The 25427-nt window shown below is 39.2% G+C and overlaps 1 protein-coding gene across 5 annotated transcripts in view; it reads left to right on the top strand.

Annotated features, from left to right (window-relative positions):
* Positions 1 to 25427, top strand: part of LOC122556187 (ceramide transfer protein) — a 116653-nt gene that overhangs the window by 71154 nt on the left and 20072 nt on the right. For 3 of the 5 annotated variants that reach the window (XM_088000316.1, XM_088000317.1, XM_088000332.1), the window contains 7 exons: positions 5443 to 5581; positions 6444 to 6527; positions 11358 to 11515; positions 13334 to 13426; positions 14810 to 14896; positions 15072 to 15164; positions 16496 to 16570. In XM_088000316.1, coding sequence (XP_087856442.1) covers positions 5443 to 5581; positions 6444 to 6527; positions 11358 to 11515; positions 13334 to 13426; positions 14810 to 14896; positions 15072 to 15164; positions 16496 to 16570 — 729 coding nt within the window. The remainder of the gene's footprint in view (positions 1 to 5442; positions 5582 to 6443; positions 6528 to 11357; positions 11516 to 13333; positions 13427 to 14809; positions 14897 to 15071; positions 15165 to 16495; positions 16571 to 25427) is intronic. The other 2 variants (XM_088000325.1, XM_088000327.1) reach the window with 1 other exon arrangement.

The following is a 25427-nucleotide window of genomic DNA, read 5'->3' as shown; positions in this document are numbered from 1 at the left end:
TGCCAGGGTTCAAACAAAAGTCCTGAGACAAAGATTATACTTTGGAATTTTATTGGATGTCTGGGTCAATTCCACAGGAGGGTTGTAAGAATCCATTTTGTTTACAGCCAAGTTGCACCTTTCTCGTACTGAATTCTACAGCGATACCTGTGAGCCAAGGTATCCCCAGTTAGGTGTTTACTGGTGACATTTTTCTTCCATCAGATGTACAATCCCTCTTAAGCAGCCATGAATATTTTATCCTTGAGGATGCCTGATCTAAATATTAAACCTGGTGGCTTCTATTAAGCGTGTTCTTCCAACTTTCTCCCAAACTTTAGAGCCTCTCCAACAGTCCAACTTAATTATCTAGAGAAGACCACTTGAAATAACCAAAATCAGGAACATATTAGATAGTACTTAAGTGGAGTGCATTTTGACAGGAACATCTGGTGCCAAGGTATCTTAGTGCTACACCTAATATGTCAGCAAAGCCCCGAAATGAGTGGTTCTGTTTCAGTTAGGTACAATGGTGCAAGTTGTGGATTGCAAGAAAAAGCATTTGTGGAATGTCTGCAAGATGGCTTTTTGGCACAGCTTGTCATGGAGAAAGTGAGGACTGCAGATGCTGGCGATCAGAGTCAAAAAGTGTGGCGTTGGAAAAGCACAGCTGGTCAGGCAGCATCCGAGGAGCAGGCAAGTGAAGTTTTGAGCATTAGCTCTTCATCTTGTGGTGGAGCCCATTAGGGAACAGGCAATACTGATTTAGTGTTGTGCAATGAGGCTGACTTGATACGGGAGCTTAGGTGAAGGAACCCTTAGGAAGCAGTGGTCATAATGATTGAATTTACTTTGCAGTTTGAAAGGGAGAGTATAGAATCAGAGGTAACTATATACAGCTGAATAAAGGCAACTACAGAGGAGACTAGCAGGAAAGACAGTGGAACAATAATAGCAGGAGTTTCTGCAAGTAATTCAGGAGACACCGATTCATCCCAAGGAAAAAGAAACATGGTACAGGGAGGATGAGATGACCGTGGCTGACTAGGAAAGTCAGGGATAGCATAAAAACAAAAGTGAAAGCATATAATATGGCGAAGGGCAGTGGGAAACCTGAGGATTGGGAAACTTATGCAGGCCAACAGAGGGTGACAAAACAAAAATGAGGGAGAAGATTAAATTAGGCTTAGCTAGCCAGTAATATAAATGAAGACTTTAAGAGTTTCTTTAGATGTATAAAGGGCAAAAGTGGACATTGGGCTGCTGGAAAATGACCTTGGCAAGATGGTAGTGGTGAACAAGGAAATGACTGAGGAACTGAATAGTTACTTCACATCAGTCTTCACGGTGGAAGACACGAGTAATATCCCAAAAATTTAGTATAGTGTGTGCTGTCTCCACAAATATTATTTTTTTGGATCCTTAATTGGCTTCTTAAAGGTCAACAATTTCACTCAACCTAATCATGGGTTGTGCCCCATGTTATTTAAGGTGGTAGCTGCAGAAGTAGTTCATGAACTGGTAGTAATCGAAGAGCAGCGCACGTGCAAGTGATGGCCGTTAAGGCCTGCCGTGTCTCAAGTTTAAAACTAAACCATTGAATATAGGCACACATGCGGGTAACCATGGATAGGTTGTAATAAGAGGGATGTGATCTCAATTGGTTTTTCGGAATGTTCTGGAGCCTGGTCAATTGGATCGGGAAGAGTAAGAAATATCAGCTTTAAAGATATAAAAGTATAAAAGGTTGGAAGGGAACAAGTGAGTTTCAGTGATCTTGATTGATTGGATCAATGGTCTGAAGAGTGGCAGACAGAATTTAATTGGCATAAATATGAGGAATTGCATTTAGGTGAAATAAACAAGGACAGAACTTGTACAATTAATGATAGAATAATGTTGGAAAACAGAGACCTCTGGGTTCAGGTACATAATTCTTTGAAATTTGTCACATCTCGACAGGGTGGTTCAGAAAGCATTTAGCACACTTTCCTTCATTGCTCACACCTCTGAATATAGGAGTTGGGATGTCATGTTGATGTGGAACAGGACATCCGTGGGACCTCTTCTGGAGCACTATGTACGGTTCTGGTCACCCTCTTCTGCAAAGATATTATTAAGTTGGAGAGGGTTCAGAAAAGATTTATCAGGATGCTGCCAGTATGGAAGGTTTGAGTTATAAAGATAGGCTGGGACTTAGTTCACTGGAGCACAAGAGGTTGAGATGTGACCGTAGAGGTTTATAAAATCATGAGTGGCATAGATTAGGTGAATCACAAAGGTCTTTTCCCTAGGGTGGATGAGGACATATTTTTAATGAGAGAAGAAAGCTTTGAAAAGGACATGAGGGGCAACCTTTTTTTTTTACACAGTGGTTCTTATGTGGAATGAACTGCCAGAGGAAGTGGTCGATGCAGGTATTGTTACAACATTTAAAAGACATTTGGAAAAGTACATGAGTCGGAAAGGTTCAGAGATACGGACCATCGCAGGCAAGTGGGACGAGTTTGGTTTGGGAGCATGGGAGACGTGGGCTAGTTGGACTGAAAGTTCTGTTTCAAGCTGTACTAATCAATGATTGTAATTTTTAAAGTTTGGGAAAACTCAGTGGATTGGAAAACTTCCAGTGCCACCCTTATTCTAAAATGGAGGGAAACAAAAATAAGTGCATATAGATCACTTAACATCTGTCACTAGAAGAAAGTTGCACTATTGTAAAGCGACTAATAGAGCATTTAAAAATAAATAATCTAATCAAGCAGAGTCAAAAAGCGCATGAAGACAAAAATCATGCCTGACAAATTTATTAGCATTCTCTGAGGATGTAACCAGCAAGGATTAATGAAATGGGGAACAGTGCATGTTATATTTATGGATTTTCAAAGGATGTTCAGTAAGGTATCGCACAAATGGCTACTTATTAAGAACCCATGGTTTTGTAGTATGAATAGAGAATGAGCTAAGAAATAGAATGTTGAGATACGGAGTCATTTTCAGAATGATTGTTATTCATGGTGTGCCGCAGGGAACAGTGCCAGGGTCACAATTATTTGCAAAATTTATTAAAGACATGGATGTGGAAAGTGAATGTACTGTTGCCAAGTTTGCAGATGACATAAAAGTAGATGGAAGGCAAGTAGTAAGGATGACAAGAGTGAGCAAGAACTTTGCAGATGATATCTAATTTGTCAGTTTGGCAGGAAGAATAGAGCTGAATATTTGTTAAATGGAGACAGACTGCAGGAAGCTACAGAAGAGTGAATTGAGAAACCTCAAATAAATCATAAGCTAAAATAAAAGTCCAAGTCATAGCATCAGTAAATGGAATATTGACAGTTACTTCAAAGGGATTACAATATGAAAATATAGCAATCTTGCTAAAACTATACAAGGCACTAATTAGAGTACAGCTGGAATGAGTTTTTGTCACCTTGTCTGTGGGAAGATATTAGAGGCAATCCAGAGAGTGTTCACCAGGTTGATTTTTTTTTGGGTATGGAGGGATTTTCATAGGAGCTTAGGTTGTAGAGCTCATTTAAATTAGAAGAATGAGAAATAACTTCATTGAAACACAAGATTCTTCGAGGACTTGACAAGATAGATGCTGAGAGGTTGTTCCCCTATCCGGAATATATGGTTGTGATTATATGGAATTTTTTCCTGAAGACTTTCACATTAAACTTTTAATCAGTAAGGAGAAAAAGGGTCACTGGAAAAGGAAGGAAAACAGTTAAAGATTATCAGGTCAGACATGATCTTGAATGATGCTGCAGACTCACTGGGCCAAACAGCCTACTCTGCCTATGTGTCATGCTTGCTTGCTCTCTGATTTAAAAAAAATTGAATTTTTCTTGATTTTATTTGGCTTGTTTGTGTCCTGCCTTTGCTTTCTTAATTCTCCTTTTAATTTCTCTATTCAGTTTCTGTACTCCAGGTTTTCAGTGTTAAGCTGAAGGGCACAGTGTTAACCAGTGGCTCAGTGGTTAGCACTGCTACCTCACAGTGGCAGGGACCTGGATTTGATTCCACTCCCGGCATCTATCTGTGTGGAGTTTGCACATTCTTCCCGTGTCTGCGTGGATTTCCTCCCACGATCCAAATATGTGCAGATCAGGCGAATTGGCCATGCTAAATTGCCCACAGTGTTAGGTGCATTAGTAAGGGATAAACAATGGGTTACTCTTCAGAGTGTCGGTGTGGACTTGTTCGGCCAAATGGTCTGCTGCCATACTGTAGGGAATCTAATCTTCACACTTGACTTAAGCTTCCCTTTTTACCATATTTAGCATCTATATGGCTTATCTTCCAGGGAGCTCTGGATTTGTGTTCCATAAGTTTTCTGTGGGAACAAGTTTACATAAACTTAAATGCCTCCTATTGCTTTGGCGTGAATTTCACTTCAAATACCGAAATTGCTTTTGCTCATTTTGATACCTTTTCTCTTATTTTCTCCTTCACCATTACTATGATAAATCTAATGATTGTGATGACTGCAAAATCACTCCTCTGGTTTTCCTGAGTGTAATTTAGGAGTTGTGTCCTGTGTACTTTGTTACACTGATTATAACCGGTTCTGATTAGAATATTTGGAATTCTCCAGTAGTATGCTTTGTCTCACATTTGCTGCAAATTTGCTCTTCCACGTCCCTCAAATTAAATGTTTATTAGTTTGCTCCCACCTGTGTTGTTGCCACTTTGTTGTCCCTTAGTTCAATCTAACCGACCTCATCTGATGATCTTCCTGATATCTCTTTACATGCAGTGTATATTTTCAAAATCAATTTTTTATACCCAAGCTATCTCATCTGAAAACATTGTAACCAGGAAAATTAAGGTGCTTTTCCTGTTCTCCTTGAAGTTGTTTTTGGAGTAACTTATTTTAAAAAAAAATCATAATTTCCATGTGCCAATCTGTTCTGTTATCCCATTTGCCTCGTCTACTATACTCTTGCATTTATGTATGTACCATAAAACTAAGCTCCTTTTGCCTATTTTCCAACCTTTGTTCTGCCTTCCAAAAGTCTTTTGCTAATTTTGTGCGTTCCATTTACTCCTACTTTCCTTTCTTCTGAATCTATGCTCAGATTAATTTAACTTAAATTTCCCACCTGTTGTTTTGGGATTTAAATTTGTGCACAGATTCATGGTCCAGGCCTCTGGTTATAAATCCAGTTACATAATCACTGTGCTACAGTTTCCAAAGGCCTTAGTATTCTTATTTGTATATGGACAAAAATCTGAGGTGGAGCCCAAATGCTTGCTAAAGATGCACAATGTACCAGCTAGTCATTACTGGTATTGCAATAGCTATTTGCTATGTCTGTCAGCATCTCCAATTGACTGCAGTAAATTTAATTATGTTATCTGTTGTAGTTCTTTTACCATTTATTTGTAGAAGCTCAGGACATATGATAAACTTCACATTTCTACAGGAGTCATAAATAACTTGTTTTCTGATTTCAGAAAGGCCATAGCTTACGTGAAAAACTCGCTGAAATGGAAACCTTTCGTGATATCCTATGCAGACAAGTTGATACACTACAGAAGTACTTTGACGCTTGTGCGGATGCTGTCTCTAAAGATGAGCTCCAGAGAGATAAAGGTGCATTCATATTTTCTTATGCATGGGATTTTTGAACTGTTGGTGCAGTATGATTTCAGAATACCTTTTGGGGGGGAAAAAGAAATGCAATTCTTATTAATGAATTTAAGAAAGAAATGAAAAATGACCAGAGCAGCACGTCAACTATATTTCTTCGTTTCACTCAACACCTGGATGTTTTTGAGTTTTCATGCAATTCTAGAAATTAGAGTAATTTGGGTTTTTAATGTTTTCAGAATTAAACCCTGCAAAACAAAAGTTTGGTTTACTGGAAGTTTGGAGTTGCATACCTGTTTTAATCTTGTTTGAAAAGTCTTAATTTTACTCATGTAACTATTTGAGGCTAGTGTTTACTGTCTTTCAGAGAAAACAGTACTTCAGTGGATATATCAGGTCGTTAGGGTATTAAACTGCAATATTTATCTCTTATGAAGCTTTTGAAACATAACAAATCTAAATAACAAGAATTAAACTTTTCGCAGCAAAGTTCAAACTTTCTTGGGTATGTTTTCCAATTTTGTAGTAAAGAGTTAATATCTGAAGTTATACGTTAAGACCTTGGGAGCATTGGTAAACTGTTTTATCAACGTTCCTGGTAGTGCTGCTCTGTAACTGTAACAGTGTTGGTACCAGTCATGGATACAGAGAAATTCAAGTGTAACTATTGTAGCTTTTCATCAGCTTAGCATCATTCATAAAACTCAACACTTAAAGACTGCTGTTATTGGAATGTGTGAATGCAGTGTACGTGCTTGGACTGGTAGGAAGATGAGGCTGACGCTGATATAGAAGCTGAGTAAAAATTGGTTTATTTGGCAGAAGTCTGGAATAATATATCAAATGTTCAAATCTCCTGTTTTAGTAGTGGAAGATGATGAAGATGCTTTTCCAACCACGCGGTCGGATGGCGATTTTATACATAATAATAATGGCAGCAAAGAGAAATGCAAGTACTTTTTTAAAATTTGCAGCTTAATTGCTTTACTGCTCTAACTTTTTAGTGTAGTACATTTAATATTTGTGTATGAAAAACGTTTCTACTGCTTTTAAATTAGTATGTTTTTCCAAAAAAAATTCATTTCTGTGCTGTATCACTGACTGGACTTTTGGATGTGTAAACCAGATCCTTTCAATCTTATGAGCAGATTTCATACCATTTTAGTAGATAATTACTTTACTGAAATATTCCCTTGGCTGCTGATGCTAAATTGTGGTGATCTATAAAAATAATTCACGACATACACTATTTTTATTTATTTGAATATAACTATGATATTAAAAACATTGGTCAATTATGGTTGTTTCGACATTCACCGTATTACAGTATGTTGCAAAATATAATGATTTTTAGAAGAGAAGTGAAGGGTTTACTGAATAGTGTATTTTGTATTGTACTTCTCACCTGAGATTACATTGTAAAATCTCCCACTAATTATGCTTTTGGGAAGACTCATTGATGTGAAACAATTTTGCCTATTAATATACTTTCTTTGTACTTCTTCCAAAACTTTATCAAACTCATCTTCTTGACTAAACTTTCAAATGCTTTGCACAATTCGCCCAATGGTTCATTGCCATTCTGTTTTTTTTCCCTCCAATATAATGTTTTCATGTGGTTTCTTGATTGAAGGCATTCTTAAAGTAATTAGATTAGATTAGATTAGATTAGATTTCCTACAGCTTGGAAACGGGCCCTTCGACCCAATCAGTCCACACGGACCCTCCGAAGAGCAACTTACCCTGTGAGGCAGCAGTGCTAACCACTGAGCCACCGTGCCTCAGTGAAATAAAGAAAATACTCTGTGGTGATCGCTCAAATTTGAAGTTGCAAGGGCAAAGTTCATCTTCCCCAGAATTTTTGAGTGAGTTAATGACCCTTTTCTGACATACACAGGGGCGTACCCTTCTTATGATATCTTTTTATGGTTAAATGGCAAATATGGTTAGCAAGACTACTTTCGATCTCTACATGATTTGGTGAAAATCATCGTCTCCACTATATGCTCTTCTCACTAAACTGCTATGACTATGCATGGAAGATTATAGGGATTAAATGGGCTCTTAGTCATGTCCTAACAATTTTACCTCAAGTTATGAAGATGAACATAGAACATTACAGCGCAGTACATCCCTTCAGCCCTCGATGTTGCGCCGACCCGTCATACCAATCTGAAGCCCATCTAACCTACATTATTCCATGTACATCCATATGCTTGTCCAATGACAACTTAAATGTACTTAAAGTTGGTGAATCTACTACCGTTGCAGGCAAAGCAATCCATACCCTTACTACTCTGAGTAAAGAAACTACCTCTGACGTCTGTCCTATATCTATCACGCCTCAATTTAAAGCTATGCCCCCTCGTGCTTGCCGTCACTATACTTGGAAAAAGCCTCTCCCTGTCCACCCTATCAAACCCTCTGATTATCTTAAAAATCACACAACACCAGGTGAAGGAGCGTTGCTCCGAAAGCTAGTGTGCTTCCAATTAAACCTGATTGACTATAACTTGGTGTTGTGTGATTTCTAACTTTGTACACCCCAGTCCAACACCGGCATCTCCAAATCTGATTATCTTATGTGTCTCTATTAAGTCGCCTCTCAACCTTCTCTCTAACGAAAACAGCCTCAAGTCCCTCAGCCGTTCCTCGTAAGACCTTCCCTCCATACCAGGCAACCTTCTAGTAAATCTCCTCTGCACCTTTCCAAAGCTTCCACATCCTTCTTAGAATGCAGCCGCACCAGGGTTTTGTACAGCTGTAGCCTCGTGGTTCCGGAACTTGATCCATTAATAAAAGCTAAAACACTATGTGCCTTCTTAACAACTCTGTCAATCTGTGTGGAACTTTCAAGTATCTGTGTACCTGGACATAGAGATCTCTCTGCTCATCTACTAAGAATTTTACCATTAGCCCAGTACTTTGCATTCCGGTTTCTCTGACCAAAGTGGATCACGTTAAACTTGTCCGCATTAAACTCCATTTGCCACCTGTCAGCCCAGCTCTGCAGCTTATCTATGTCTGTCTGTAACCTACAACATCCTTCGTCACTATCCACAACTCCATCGACCTTAGTGTCATCTGCAAGTTTACTAACCCACCCTTCTACGCCCTCATCCCGGTAGTTTATAAAAATGACGAACAGCAGTGGACCCAACACCGGCCCTTGCGGTACACCACTAATAACTGGACTCCAGGATGAACATTTCCCATCAACCACCACCCTCTGTCTTCTTTCAGCAAGCCAATTACTAATCCAAACTGCTATATCTCCCACAATCCCATTCCTCCGCATTTTGTACAATAGCCTACTGTGGGGAACCTTATCGAAAGCTAGCTGAAATCCATATACACCTCATCAACCGGTTTACACTCATCTATCTGTTTGGTCACCTTCTCAATGAACTCAATAGGTTTGTGAGGCACAACCTACCCTTCACAAAACCGCGCTGACTATCCCTAATCAAATTATTATTTTCTAGATTATATATCCTATCTCTTATAACCTTTTCCAATACTTTACCAATAACTGAAGGAAGGCTCACTGGTCTGTAATTACCAGGGTTGTCTCTACTCCCCTTCTTGAACAGGGGAACCACATTTGCTATCCTCCAGTCTTCTGGCACTATTCCTGTAGACAATGATGATTTAAAGATCAATGCCAAAGGCTCAGCAATCTCCTCTCTGGCTTCCCAGAGGATCCTAGGATAAATCCCATCTGGCCCAGGGGACTTATCTATTTTCACACTCTGCAGGATTTCTAATACCTCTTCCTTGTGAACCTCAATCCCACCGAGTCTAGTAGCCTGTATCTCAGTATTCTCCTCGACAACATTGTCATTTTCTAGAGTGAATACTGTCGAAAAATATTTATTTATCTCCCCTGACCCTAAACGCAACTTCCCCGTACTATCCTTGATTGGCCCTAATCTTACTCCTGTCGTTCCTTTATTCCTTAAATACCTATAGAAAGCCTTCGGGTTTACCCTGAATCCTATCTGCCAACAACTTCCTTCGTAAACCACAGCTCCCGCGCTCTACAGCATCCTCCCTGCCTGACAAGTACATACTTATCTAGGACACTCAGGAGCTTTTCCTTGAATAAGCTCCACATTTCTAATGTGCCCATCCCCTGCAGTTTCCTTCCCCATCCTATGCTTCCTAAATCTTGCCTAATCGCATCGTAATTGCCTTTCCCACAGCTGTAACTCTTGCCCAGTGGTATACACCTATCCCTTTCTATCACTAAAGTAAACATAATGGAATTGTGATCGCGACCACCAAAGTGCTCACCTACTTCCAGTCTTAACACCTGGCCGGGCTCATTACCCAGTACCAAATCTAATGTAGCTTCACCCCTTGCTGGCCTGACTACATACTGTGTCAGGAAGCCCTCCTGCACACACTGGACAAAAACTGACCTATCTATACTATAGTACTCCTACTATAGTGTTCCCAGTCAATATTTGGAAAGTTGAAGTCCCCCATGACAACTACGCTGTCTCTCTCACTCCTATCGAGAATCATCTCTGCTAACCTTTCCGCTACATCTCTAGAACTATTCAGAGGCCTATAGAAAACTCCCAACAGGGTGACTTCTACTTTCCTGTTTCTAACCTCAGCCCATACTACCTCAGTTGACGAGTCCCCAAACATCCTTTCTGCAACTGTACTACTGTCCTTGACCAACAAAGCCATAACTCTCCCTCTTTGACCATCTCTCTGTTCTTACTGAAACATCTAAATCCTGGAACCTGCAACAACCATTCCTGTCCCTGCTCTATCCATGTCTCCGAAATGGCCACGGCATCGAAATCCCAGGTACCAACCCATGCTGCAAGTTCAACCATCTTATTCCGGATGCTCCTGGCGTTGAAGTAGACACACTTCAAACCAACCTCATGCTTGCGTCATCTTGCATCCCTGAAACTTGATTTTGGACTTCCCTACTCTCAACCTTTTCTATACCTGAACTACAATTTAGGTTCCCATCCCCCTGCTGGATTAGTTTAAACCCACCCCAATAGCCTTCGCGAATTTCCCCCCCAAGATATTGGTACCCCTCTAGTTCAGATGAAGACCATCCTGCTTGTAGATGTCCCACTACCCCAGAAAGAGCCCCAATTATCCAAGAATCCAAAACCCTCCCTCCTGCATCCTCCCTGTAGCCACGTGTTCAACTCCCCTCTCTCCCTATTCCTCGCCTAACTAGCACATGGCACTGGCAACAAACCAGAGACAACAACTCTGTTTGTCCTAGCTCTAAGCTTCCATCCTGGCTCCCTGAATTTCTGCCTTATATCCCCATCTCTCTTCCTACCTATGTCGTTGGTGCCTATGTGGACCACGACTTGGGGCTGCTCCCCCTCCCCCTTAAGGATCCCAGAAACACGATCAGAGACCTCACGAACCCTGGCACCTGGGAGGCAACGCACCAACCGTGAATGTCAGAGTAATAAAATATTTTTTCAATTGAAACAAAGCTGCTGAAGCAAAACAATTATTGTGTTTCTCGAACTGGGCTTCTTGTGACCTTGAATGAATGGCTTCAATGATCCTTCCTTTCACTGTTGAAAAATGTGAAATGAACCTATCATTTGAAAATGGGTCTTATGTTACGAAATACTTGAACTTTTACATCATCTATTATTTTGGTGTTGTATTTTTGTTTATAAAGATTATTAACTGATTTACATGTTACTGTCCCGGCTTTCTTTCAACCAATTGAGTTTTACATTCTCAGAATCTTGTATGTATTTTGATATCCACTGTACAGTATTTCCATGTGTGACACCCAAAGGGATTAATGGAATAGATTTTAAAGGTGAAGCAATCACCTTCAAGGCTACTACAGCAGGAATTCTGGCTACACTTTCTCACTGCATTGAACTGATGGTAAAGCGAGAAGACAGCTGGCAGAAGAGAATTGATAAGGTAACATTGAAAGAATCCGTTGACAATATTTTGGTTTTAAAATTATGAATTTCCACAAATACTTATCATTGTGTGTGTAACAATGTATTTTTTCTTTGTAGAGACATATGAAAGCATGAGAAACAAGCAAACAGGTGGAAAATCTCTAAAGGGAGAAAAACCAGTTGACATAGTAGAGTAGGTTGTAGGTTTGCAGAGAAATGAGTTCGTTTGAGGTAGTACGTAGTGATCTCAGGATTATGTTTGTGCACGAGTTAAATTGGGGAAAAAAATCATGTCAATGAATGATTGTATGATGTAGAAAGGAGAACTTTAAGCTTCTCAGATATTGTTATCTTTCACAAAAAAAGTTACATTTCCTCTCATACTGACTACAAAGTAACCTATTTCCTGGAATATTTGTCCCAGCAATGATGCTGTGATATTGCTATCTTCAAGAGGCATGTCCAGGCCTTTAATGTTTCTTGATGCTAGCTTTTGTACACAAAAATGATGTTTAAAAAACTCAGTTCCTTTTGTCGTCGTTGTTGCTGGCTGTACCTGAATTAAAGGATAAAATCTACTCAGGTTTGTGAATTCCTGCCTTGGGTGTTCTTGTGACTGAAGAGGTCAAATCCTTGACACTCAGATCTTGGGAAAATGGGACAGAATGTTCCACAAAATAGTGGGATTGGAGTGCAGTACTTGATTTCCTTCCTTTCCTTTTTTTTCAGCTGCTAAACTTCATAAAGCATCAGACTCAGCTTGATTGTCATCAAATTGAATGATTAGGATGGGGTTCCCAGTCATTAATGCCAATGCTGCCCCACTTCAAATGAAGCTCCTTTGAAGCATTGTCTTTGGTCTTTATAGAATCAAAGATCTGTAACACAGAAAAGGGTCCCACATTGCATCTAGATCAGTCAAAAAACAGCCATTCAAATATTCTAACATATTTTTCAGCATTTGGCCCATAGTCTTGTATGCCTTGGCATTGCAAGTCCACATCTAACTGCTTCAATGTTGAACGTTTCTGTCTCTACCGCCATTACGGGCAGTGAGTTCCAGATTGCCTCCACTCTCGAGGTGAAAAAGTTTTTTCTCTCACCCCTCTATACATTCTGCCCATTAACTTAACTTAAATCTATGCCCCCTAGTCATTAATCCCTCTCCGAAGAGAAGTTTCTTCCCATCTATATCCCTCCATAATTTTGTGCATCACAATCATGTCACCTCTCCATCTCCTCTGCTCAAAGAAAAACAACCTCAGACTGTCCAAACTCTCTACCGAAGTGAAATTCTTCAACCCAGGCACCAACTGGTAAATCTCCTTTGTACCTTCTTTAGTGCTATCACATGTCTCCTATAATGTTGATTCCAGAACTGCGCACAATATTCCTAGCTATGGCCTAACCAACCTTTCCTGCATAAGCTAACTGTTCAAACTGTATGCCTCAACTAATAAAGGCAAGTATACCATGTCCTTTCTTAATCGTCTGCCCTAATACCTTAAGGAACTGGTGTATATTTCTTCTGTAAAAGAAGAAAGTGTAACTTTGTTCTGTAAAGACAATTTAAAATATGAACAGCAATTTACCTATCTGGACTGAGTGAAAAGTGGAAGCCCTGTAGTTTGGAATGAGACTTACGAGACACAGCTGTCTGTCATTGGGACAAGGTTTGACGTATTATATTTTGTGTGTGAACTTTATTTGTTATATAATTAATGTATAAACTAAATGGCCACTGAGCTGCAAATAGTTTTTTTGTAAATCTTGTACAACGTCTGATGCACAGTCAACTGAAAAATATATGTACTTTTAATCTTTGAACTTCCAGGAAATTGAAAAGAGGCGAAGAGTGGAAGATGCTTACAAGAATGCATTGTCAGAGCTTAAGAAAAAATGCCACTTTGGTGGACCTGATTATGAGGTAAGAATTCAAATTGTCAATCCGTTTCCCTCCAGCCAAATTGCTTGGCTTTTTTTGAGCTTGCTGTCAAATTCTGGCTGTCTGGATTGAATAGAAAGATAACCCAAAAAGAAAATAGTGATAGGAAATCTTGTGGCTTACCAAACTTGTTTCCACATACCAGTCAACAGTACTTAGGATTTTTCCCACAGAGTAACTGTCTTGAACGCTGGGAATGTTGGGTTTTATTGATTGAACGCCTTCCTAGTTGTGAACATTTTGACGACATGGACATTAGACAGTATCTTTGAAAGTTTGTTTATTTTAGCGAAGTTTTGAGCCTACTTTGATTTTTACGTTTGAATCTCCCACAATTTATAAACATGCTGATTGAAGCTGGTTATGATTTTATTGTTGCATTTCAATATCTTTCCTTACATTACCTTTCTTCACAATTGAGCAATTGGTGAAGTCATGTAACTAGGACTTGATCCTGTTACCATCCAGTTTTCATGTAAAAGACTTCCTTTTAGGGATCACCAAATGACAATGGGAGCAAGGAACTTGGTTAATTGTGGTAAACCATTCCAACGCCTGGACTAATAAACATAAGGTTCTGGAGATATATCTATCCTGTCTCATTTAATTTTTTTATTTTAAAACAAAACTAATATTGGGTTTGCTGATCTAAAAGTTATTAAACAGCACATCTCCTGATGGGCCCAGCTCAACTAATTTCTGCACTCATCCGCTCAAAACGTTCTGATGAGTTCCTTGCTGAAGTGTGAGCTGTGTGCTACAATCTGCAAATCCTGGCTGACAGACCAAAGCTGGTGCAATGCTGCATTTCTTGATACATTTTTCTGTTTTAAAAATTCTTTCAAGTATTAAAATTAAAGTGCTTGTCTATTTTAGTGGCTATTAAAGATCCCATGATGAAATTTGAAGTGTTCTGTTTAACCTCAACCAGTAGCACAAAAGCAGATTAACTGTTAGTAAACAAAAGTAGAATTTGCTAGAGAAACCAATGGATCTGGCAGCATCTGTGGAGACAGCGTTAACAGTGAGTCCAGAAACCCTTCCTCATTCCCCTGAACATCTGAAATGTCATTGGACTTTGAAGCATTATCTTTACTTTATTTCTACAGGTGCTGCTTGGCCTGCTGAGTTTCTCCAGGAATTTCTGCTTTTTGTTTTATTTAACTGTTATTCTGTTGCTGTTTGTAGAGTCTTTGTAGTTGCTGTTTATTCTATATTAGTATTGGGATTGCACTATATGACCTGCTGTGTTTCAAAGTAATTCATTGTAAATCCAGTGTTTTTAAGGTATTTGAGATGTGAAGAGAGTATATGAATGCAAGTCCCTTCAGCTCACTTTTTTATTGGAATGCTTTGCTTTATTAGGAAGGTCCGAACAGTTTGATAAATGAGGAAGAATTCTTTGATGCTGTTGAAGCTGCTCTTGACAGACAAGACAAAATTGAAGAACAGGTATTTTTCCATTGTAGTTCTAAAATTATTTCATGTTTTATATATTCTAATCAACCTTCTGCAATCACTAAAGCCTTTTTGGCATGCGCTTTTGCTCATAGCAACATCAGTCAGATCGAAGAATCAGTGGTACTTTTGGTTTGTAACTGAGTTCTGTAATAATTTCAATTTTTAGTCTCACACGGAGAAGTCAAGAATTCATTGGTCAGCTGCTCTACCATTTGGTGATTCCTTCACGGCAGTTGGTGTACACAGATTTGCCAAACAGGTATGGTGACCTGATCATTTCATTGGTATGTAGGAAATTGTTTTAGTATTGGCATTACTCTGTGTATTTTGCTAGCAAAATCCTCATTTGCCGCTGAGATTCTAATCTATAAATAAAAATTTTGAAAAAGTATATAATTGTTTTAAACTTTTTATTGGAGAAGGCTGAAATCAGCAGTTCCTATGGAGAATGCAATGTGAGGATTTGACTCCAGTTAGTTGCCGACTCCTCCTGTGATGTCACTGAAGCACTGCTTGTGGTAGTGTTGGTTAGTTGATACTTTCATAAATGTAACCAGACTCTCTGCCTGGTGCGAAGTATCAGCATGGGAGGGGGAAAAGAGGGAATTTTGAAATTCAGTGTCAATGAAATAAACAGGATGTGCTGAAAAGCCTGAACTAGTCATCCCTTGGGTGATGTGATCCAAAAATCCATGGTCATGGTACATGATGTGTAAATTTGGTCATCCATTCTAATTGTTGATTCTGTTTGCTCAATGCATAAAAATGAGGGACTTTGAAAGTTATTGGAAACTTTCTTCTTCTCAACTATCTCATTCTAAATGCCATTCAGAAGTTGTCGTGATTGTTTTCTATTGTGGCAGTGAGATCTCTTTTCCTTAGTTTCTTTTTCGTAATTTGTTTTGATGAACCAGTTTTATTAATAGTGAAATCCATTTGATTTTGCATTTGCAAGCTGGTAAAGAATTGATGTACATTTTTAGCTCTACAACATATGAAACCAGTTTAAGGCCATTGCAACATTTTAAATGAAATTTGTTTTTGCAGTTGACAAACTATTTTACTTGTATGAAAACGATAGTTACTTTTGCCATTTTTCAGTCTTTTTATCTGGAGGATTATTAAGAATATATCTAAATGCCTTCAATTTTTGAAAAGTAATATTTAAGAGAAAGCTTTGCATAAGGATTTTGTGGATTTCACCAGATCACTAAAGCTAATACTTTTTTCCAATATCAGAAGTAGTTGAGACAAAAATGTTGTGCAGAAGTACTATAATATGTGCTTGTTGGCTCATATACTACCTTTTATATGCATCACAATCATTTTTAAAACAAGGCACTAGTTGTTTTATGTACTTAAAAGATAAGGCATCAAATATTTGCACTTGATTGTGGCTATTATCGTAGAATTGTCGACTTCAGGATTCCATGAGTATGGTACATAGTTGCATGATATCATTGCGGCTGTTGTCATTTCTTTAAAGCTTATTGGCTCTTTAATGCATTTTTTTGTGGTGAGGTTAATGTTTGAATGCCTTGTTGTGCTGTTGTTCTGAACTGGGTTTTTCTTTGTCTGTCTCTGTGGTAGCCCTTTAGTCGCTCTTCCTCCATGTCTTCCATTGATCTAGTCAGTGCCTCAGATGATCACAGATTCAGCACCCAGGTACTGTACAAACTCAGAGTGGTCCTTCTCTGCAGCTCACTTCTCTTGACTACTTCACCTGGGTTTGCGTCTACATCTTCATAGTGTTGGTGATGTTTGCTGACTATAACTTATTCCCTGACCTATGACAGTGTACCAGCTGCATGACACTCTTGCAGTAATATTTAAAAATTGCTCTTGTCATGAACATCAATTTATTAAAATTTGAGTAAAGAATTACATAACATTTCTTCAAATCAAACTTTATGCCCTCGTTTTCAACGTTGCTTTGATATTAAGGAAGAAAAGAGCCAAATTACAGCTTGGCTGTGAAATACAATTGTGTGCTGTTAGCATTTCTATGGAATACGTTAATCCAAGCATCACTGGTATAGTAACATAACGGCATGCCATACCGTAAACCTACCATTACTAATGCAATGTTCTGAAAGCCTTTAAACTCACTTATACATGTGACTTGCTGAAAGCTTCTAGTTTTAGAAATGTAACTATTGCAACTAAATTTCAATCATTTTTAGCTGTTTACCTTCTTTGTATAGTTGGAAATTTGCTTCATCCTCATGAGACGAAAAGAAATTCACTTAACACGTTGTCTTTTCTTAGAAAATTGTGCCTTAGTTATTTTTCACTGTTTTAGAATCATCATTTTTGAAGCAGGACCACCTACAGGTTTTGTTTCTCCTGTTGGGAGAACCATGCCCTGTTGCAGTTAAGTTTGTCATCTTTTGTTCTTTGGTCACTTCTCTCCCAATCCCAAACATTAATTATTTTTGACTGTGGAATGTGACCAAGTTGAATTCTGATTGCAGTATACTACCAACCACATATCCTCAATCTTAAAGTTTCTCAATCTGGACAGCTATTAAAGCACTAAGTATCCCATTAGGGCAATGCCCTAAACTTTCTTCTTTTGAAGAGGTTGATGGCGATAGGTGACATCTTCCTGGAAGCATCTTTAAGGTCCTATTTTATTGACAAATACAACAATGATCATACATAAATTTAAAAGCTGCAGATGCCGGAGATCAGAAGCGCAAACAGAAATTGCTTGTGAAACTCAGCAGGTCTGGCAGCATCTGTTGGAAGAAAGAAGTAGTTTAGAGAATTGCCTGACTTGAAATGTCAGCTCTGCTTTCTGTCCAGACCTAGTTTCACCAGTTTCTGTGATTGTTACATACTTGGGTAGATAACAAAAGTACCATGTTAATTTAAGGAATTTAAGGAATTTGTAATCTTGTCAGTGTCTACCATGTGAATTTAAGGTAAGTCCCAGCAGACATAAGCTTTTGTGTACTCTTGACATTGTCCTTCAGATTATGGAGTTCTTACTGCCCCAGTTCTCATAGTCCTGGTAAAAGCTAGGCAAAAAGCCCATCATTAAGTACATTGTGAGGAAAGTGGGTGAAACAGTTGAATACTATTAATATAAACAACGCATTTTTCAAAATCCTTTTCAAAACTGCTGGCAATTTAAGACATGAAAGAATAGGTTTGTTTGTTTTTTTGAATTATACTTTTGTGTTCAATTTTAACAAATTATAAGTTAGTTTGCTGTTTCTCAAAAGTACTTGCACACTTACAAAGGCAAAAGTGCATTGGCAGAAGGTGGGGAACATACATATTTGTGTCAATGGCATTTGATCTTCTTTTTGTAAACTGTTTATCGGTTCTACCTAGTGAAGGATATTTGCCTGCTGCAAAACTTCTAGTCTGTTTTGAAATCAGCCCCGGTTTGTACCAGGGAGAAAATTCTTAAGGCAGGTAATTACTTTCTACCCTCACCACTGTCAGCTGTTCTAAAACTGAACAGAGCACAATCCAATGAGTAGTTACCTGGGAGAGTTGTCAATAATTGTGCCTGTTTACCCTCTTCATTTTACATAACCATACATCAAGTGCTCTTAAAATTTTAACAGGTATCAATAGTTATTTTTAAGCTTGACCAAAAGCTGCTTGTATAAAAACAACACTATGCATATTCTTCTGCCTGAAAATCCTATGCAAAGAATTAACCAGCTAGTATCTGAATGTTTTTCTGAGCTGCAGGACTTTGAGTGTACTGTTGCCAAACCTTTATAGGATGTCTCCTTCATGTTAATGGGGAAAATTATTTGATATCTTCCTGATTCAACATCCTTCAAATCATTCTTAAATTTACATGTTTCTTAATTCATTTTTACATTTAGGACAGTGACAAGATGTGCTGTTTTGTTGCTGAGAGTTACTGTATGTTTTGTTGGATATCCTTGCAATATTCAACATTGCTTGAAAAATTTTGTGTCCTTTGCATTTGATGTGGGCAGCCTTGGTTTGTCCCTCAATCTGAGACAGTACCCAGGTTCTAGAATATATGGTTGGACCGAAGGGTCTGTTTCCATGCTGTATATCTCTATGACTCTATGCATGCGTGTACGCACCCTGCATGCATAAGTGTACGTTTTGAATAGTGGCCATGAGGAATGTATTGGATTGTTGTAACCATCTGGTTCAATGATGGCCTTTAGAGAAAAGAATCAGTGATCTTTTAGCCTGGCCTTCATGTGATAGCAGATCCACAGCATGTGCTTGATTCTAAACTGGCTTAGCAAGCTACTCTATTTCTTTTCTATTGCCCGAGAAGGATAAAGTGCAGGCTTATAGGGAAAATTTGGGGAATGGCACTAGGTGAATGAATCATTCAATTGCGGTGCAAACTGGCCCCTTCTGCACTGTGACAGTTGTGTGATGCACTGCATTATCGGAGAAAATGCCCAACTCTTCTGTGGCTAATCTGTTCCCAAAACTTAATGTATCAGTCCTAGAAGAACATTGCTTTTCCAGTCCCAGGCACCAGGTACTGGTTATAAGTTTATTCACTGAGCTGGCAGGTTTGTTTTCAGATGTTTTATCACCTTGCTTAGCAACATCAGTGAGCCTCCAGTGAAGCTCTGGTGTTCTGTCATGCTTTCTGTTTGTGTCTTGATCTATTAAGGTTGGTCATATCGTTTCCAGTTTTTTTGCTAAGAGTTTGGTAAATGGGGTCCAAATCAATGTGTTTATTGATGGAGTTGTGGTTTGAATGCCAGGCCTCTTGGAATTTCCATGCTTGTCTCTAGGATGGATATGTTGTCCCAGTCGAAGTGGTGTCCTCCTTCATCTGTATGTAAGGATACTAGTGATGGTGGTCATGTCTTTTGGTGGCTAGTTGGTGTTCGTGTATCCTGGTGGCTAGTTTCCTGCTTGCCTGTCCAATTTAGTGTTTGTTGCAGGGTATTTTGTATATGACATTTGTTTTGCTGGTTGTTGGTATAGGGTCCTTTTAGGTTCATCAGTAGCTGTTTGTGTGTTGGTAGGTTTGGTCAGCTACCATGATGCCAAGGGACTGGGGTAGTCTGGCAGTCATCTCAGAGATGTCTTTGTATGATAGTGTGGCTAGGGTTTCTGACTATGTTGTGTCTACTTGTTTGGGTCTGTTATTTAAGGATTGGGCTGTGATTATCGGGTACCCGTTCTTCTTGAATATGTTGTATAGGTATTTTTCTTCTGCTGCTCATAGTTCCTGAGTGCTGCAATATGTTGTAGCCTGTTTAACTAATGTCCTGATGCAGCTCTGTTTGTGGGTGTTGGGATGATTGCTTCTGCAGTTAAGTATCTGGTCTTTGTGTGTTGTTTTCCTGTAGATGTTGGTCTGCCATTCTCCATTAACTGTTTGTTCCACTGTGACATCTAGGAAGGGAAGTCTGTTCTGGTTTTGTGAAATTTATGCCAGTAAGGATGTTGATGATGGTAATGTAGGTTTCCTCTAATTTGTTCCGTTTTGTGATGACAAAGGTGTCATCCATGTAGCAGACTCAGAGTTTGGGTTGGACCATGTAGAGGGCTGTTCATTCAAGTCTTTGCATTACTGCTTCTGCTGAGAAGCCTAATATTGATGATTCCATGGGTGTTCCGTTGATTTGTTACTAGGTAGTGTCATTTAAGGTGAAGTGGGTAGCGAGGCACATTTCTACTAGCTTCAGGATGTTGTCCTTGCTGATGAAGTTGGTGCTGTCTGGTGTTTGTGTCCTTGGTTCGTCTAGTAGTGGGGTAAGTGTTTTTTTTGGCCAGGTTGATGTTAATTGATGTGAATAGGGCTATTTAACGTCAAAGGAGACTATTATGTTGTCCTCTTCTATCTTGGTGTCTTTGGTGTTCGGGTGTCCCATTTCGACTGGGACAACACATCCATCCTCAGACAGGCTAAACAGAGACGCACTCAGGCGTTCCTGGAGGCCTGGCATTCATACCGGAACTCCATCAATACACACACAAGTTTGGACCTTGGGTGGAGTGGCATGAGTCTTCGAGGTATTTCAGTTTTCGATGGAGTTCCTTTGCCCGTGTTATGTCACTGGGTAAACCCTCCTGGTTATATCAAACCAGCAACACAAGATTTATCCTGTTCAGTAATCTGTGAACATTTGAGAGTCCAAGAACTATTTAAAGTAAAAATTAACAATTTTATTCAAGTATAACAGAATAATTATTCTAAGTTATTTACAGTACCTTCCTCTAACCTATCTTTTACCTTCCCCTTCTGTAATACTAGTCGGATAAAACCCTCCAACTAAAATTTACCAAAATTCAAATTTTCAAAACCATTGGTTTGTCTACCTTGGGTAATCGTTAGAAGTGAGTGTGTTGGCTCCATCAGGTTTCATTGTTTGGAGATCAGTCTTGTTAATCTGGCCTAATTTATGAAGCTGCTTCAATGAAGCTGAGAATCTAGCTGTGGAGTCGGGTCTATCGCCACCTAAGTGTCAGTATCTGCGAGCAGTGACTTTGTCTTTTCAGTGTCCTGTGTTATGTTAAGGATGACAGTCATGCACCCTTTGTCTGCAGGTAGGATTACAATATTTCTGTCTATTGAGTCCTTCTAGAGCTTACCTTACCTGTGTGTCGAAGGTGTTGACACCAAAAGACATGACCCACTATTACTAGTATCCTTACAGACAAAGAAGGACACCACTTTGACTGGGGCAACACGTCCATCCTAGGACAGGCTAAACAGAGACACGCAAAATAATTCCTAGAGGCCTGGCATTCAAACCGGAGCTCCATCAATAAACGCAGATTTGGACCCTATTTACCAAACTGTTAGAACCAGAAATGACATCACCCACCTTAATAGACCAAGACACACAAACAGAAAAAGGGATGGAACACCAGCACTTCACTGGGGGCTCACTGGTGATGCTGCCTAGCATGGTGACGAAACATCTGGAAACAAACCTTCCTGCTCAGTGAGCAAACTTATAACCTGAATCTCAACCTGAGCTACAAATCGTCTCAAAAATCACAAACACCAGGTCCATTTTGAATGCATAACTGTTGTTGGCTATGTTTCCACTGGTGGTTAAAAGACCTTTTAATAGCATGGTATTACTAATCTTAAGCTTTTATGGAAGTGTCACATTTGGCAGTACTGGCCATCTTCAGTATTTTTATACAAAGCTGTTGAGTATTTATATACAAAGAATGTTTTCCACGTCAACAAAACATGAAATAACATGCAGGAAGTAGGAGATTGCCGACTCCAAACAAGATAGGTGACTATTCTATTTCATAAAATAGATTTTTTAATGTAGAAAAGGTTTGAATTTATGATATGCAGTAATACAAGGATTGATCCAAATGCTGTGTCAAGTTTGATTTATTCACTATTTCACTTCCTCTTTGGATTTCATGTCCTTAGAAATAGATTTAAGCTTTCTAAAACACCATAGTGAATTCTGCCACTGGTGTAACAAGACCCTTGGTCGGTTCGAGCATTGGGATGCTTCATTCAAAATTTTCTAGTGTACTATATATCCATTAGGGGCAGATTTTTGCCATTGTGTAATGAAGCCGTTCAAGTTACTACATAAAGCTAAGTGGTGACAGAGGTGTAATGAATGTGAGTTTAAATAGAAAAAGAAGTTTAGAACTGATGTTGGAAAATCTTTGGATTTGTAAACTAATTGAATGGGTTCATCTGTAGTAGAAAAGATGCTGTGATGTGGGACTATCATGAGAAAAGCTTGCAAAATCAATTTTTGTATTTGCAATGATTTTATACTGATTGCTTTGAATCTTGAACAAGATATTTAGACTTTTATTCAATTGCAACAAGTGTTTCAATGTTCATTTTGTTGCATGCACTACTGCTGTAGCTTCATATAAATCTAGACACTTGATGCGATTGCCAGCAGAGGTTATAGAATTAGTAGACTGTCAGTGACAATTGATCATGGGTAATGAATGCAAATGGTAAATTCTTGCTGTGATATCAAATTTATTCTAGGGTGGTGTGTGGATACTCTTTAAACACCACCACCATTAAGTCTTCCAAAAATGCCTCCTTTCAGTATCTGGGTTTCTTTTGGCGAAAGAGGATAAAATCTCTTTCCTGCGAATAACCTGCTCCAAATGGGGGGAGTTGTAATGGGGAACAAATCCATACATAATTTGGTTCTGCCTTCATAAGGGTAGTGTTTCCCTAGTCTCACCACAGGGCTGCCCTCTCATTAGGGAGTGATGATTGGTGGAGAGTTTAAACTGACTGTCACCATGCTTGGATCAAGGGGTGAGGTTGAGAAGGTGGAATCTTCATGGCATCTTCAGCCAGTGCAGGAATTGAACCTGTGCTGTTGGTGTAATTCTGTATTGCAAGCCGGCCATCCAGGCAATTGCATGGAGTTAGCTCAACCATCAGTATGTTGAGCAACAAGAGAATTTTAAGTATAGGAGCAAAGGTATCTTGCTGCAATTGTGAAGGATCTTGGTGAGGCTACACCCCTGGAGTATTGTGTTCAGTTTTGGTCTATGGAAGGAGTGCAACCAAGATTTACCAGACTAATTCCTGGGATAGTAGGACTGAAGTATGAAGAGAGAGTGGATTTGATTAGGATTACATTCATTGGAGTTCAGAAGAATGAGGGGTGAGTCTCTCAAACCTCTCAAAGTCTTACAGGACTAGACAGGATAAACACAGGAAGGATGTTCCCAATCACTAGGGAGTCCAGATCCAGGGGTTACATTCGAAGGATACAAGGTCCTTTAGGACTGAGATGAGAAGCAATTTCTTTGCTAGGGGAGTGGTCAGCCTGTGGAATTCTCTGCCACAGAAAACAATTGAGGCCAAGTCATTGAATGTTTTCAAAGAGGAGTTGGATATAGTTCTTAGGGCTAAAGCGATCAAAGTGTATGGGGTGAAAGCAGGAAGAGGGTACTGAGTTGGGAGATCAGCTATAATTGTAATGAATAGCAGAGCAGATTGAAAGGGCCAAATGGCCTACTCCTGCTTCATTGTTCAATGTTCCAATGTCCTTCTGCTTACAAGGTATTGCTAAGTGACAGCATAAATTTAAGAGGGCTAATCCTTGGGTCAGTCCTGAGTTGTTCAAGTAGTGGTGGGAAGTCATTGTTTGAGTTTTTGTGGCTTTGATTTAGATTGGTGAAATTAGAGCTAAACAAGAGCCAGAAACAATGGAACAAAGATCAAAGAAACAAAGAAAATTTACAGTCCAGGAAGAGGCCCTTTGGCCCTCCAAGCCTGAGCCGATCCAAATCTACTGTCTAAACCTATTGCCCAATTCCTAAGGATCTGTATACTTCCACTCCCCACCTACTATTGCATCTGTCCTGATGCATTGTCTGAGTATTGAGCTTTTATTTTTGAAAAGCAACAGAGTTGGTGAGGACTTTGCTGATACCAAGTCTCTCCTTTGCTATGACCTGGATGTGGCAGGGTTTGAAGAAGTAAAAAGAAGTCAAATGGTAACATCGCAGGATAGCTGAGAGTTGATTAGCTGATGAGCATTGCTGTGTTTCCCTTTTTCTTTTGTTTGGTGTTTGATCCAAAGAAGTTGAAAATTGACAATTTAAAGTAACATTTATAAGGCTGAAGTAAGGTATTCAGTTACCTTACATTTTGTTGTCTTCATCTGTCCCACAATTCAACAATGATGTCTATTCAGGGCCAGGAGATTTGGTCAGGTTTGGTTTTGTGACTGAATGGATCAATTGGGTAAGAGAAGAGAATATCTCATGAGGTTGTTGGATCTAAAATGCAGGATTTGCTTCCTTTTCTTCGCTGTCTCTCATTACCCAGACATTTGGACTCAAAATATGGTGCAGCTTTATGGACAGGTTGACTGCATTTAGGTAAGCTTCTCCAGTCATTAATGTCAATGCTACCACATTTCACATAGAGCTTGAGTAGTGTTTCCTTTGTCCTCCCCTGTAATACTGGCTATTCCAGAGTTGAGAAAACAGGACCTGGCAGGGGGTATACTTTTGGCCAGCCAGACACTGTCTTGTCCAATGTAATTTATTTTGTAGGAGTTTTACTGAACATTTGTTTGTGGAGCAAGAAACACACTAATTTTGTTTAGCAGTTTCACCTTTGAGTCCAGAGGAAGTGGCTGAAATGTTGATGGAATTTCTGATGTCTCTGATGCACAGTCCAGGTCTCACTGCAGGGCAGGTATTGTGATCACTATTGCTATGTACACCATGACTTTTGTTGACTTGTGGAGAACATGGTTGTCAAACATTCACTGCTGCAATTTGTAGAAGGCTGAGCTGGCGCAGATGATCTGAATTTGGAGCCCTAGTTGACACCGACCTTTTTAGGAGAGGTGGCTGCCATGAAAAGGAAAGTGCTTGACATTATCCAGAATCTATCCTTCACCACATATCAGAGGTGGAATATTTGGCTGAAAAGTATTTTAGGTAATACATTTTGTTTTGGTGACTCTATTGAAGAGACAGAGGGGTTTGCAAATCCCTAGGATGAGTTATGGTGTCTTAATGTGAGCAAAAGCCCTCCAGCTTTTAAGATCTGGACAGAGTGGAT

This window comes from Chiloscyllium plagiosum, unplaced genomic scaffold (assembly GCF_037043375.1).
Source record: "Chiloscyllium plagiosum isolate Xiang-an unplaced genomic scaffold, Cpla_swu_hap1 HiC_scaffold_2, whole genome shotgun sequence".
Classification (NCBI taxonomy): Eukaryota; Metazoa; Chordata; class Chondrichthyes; order Orectolobiformes; family Hemiscylliidae; genus Chiloscyllium; species Chiloscyllium plagiosum.
Note: the sequence above shows the minus strand (reverse complement) of the source record. Positions and strands in the feature narration are given on the sequence as shown.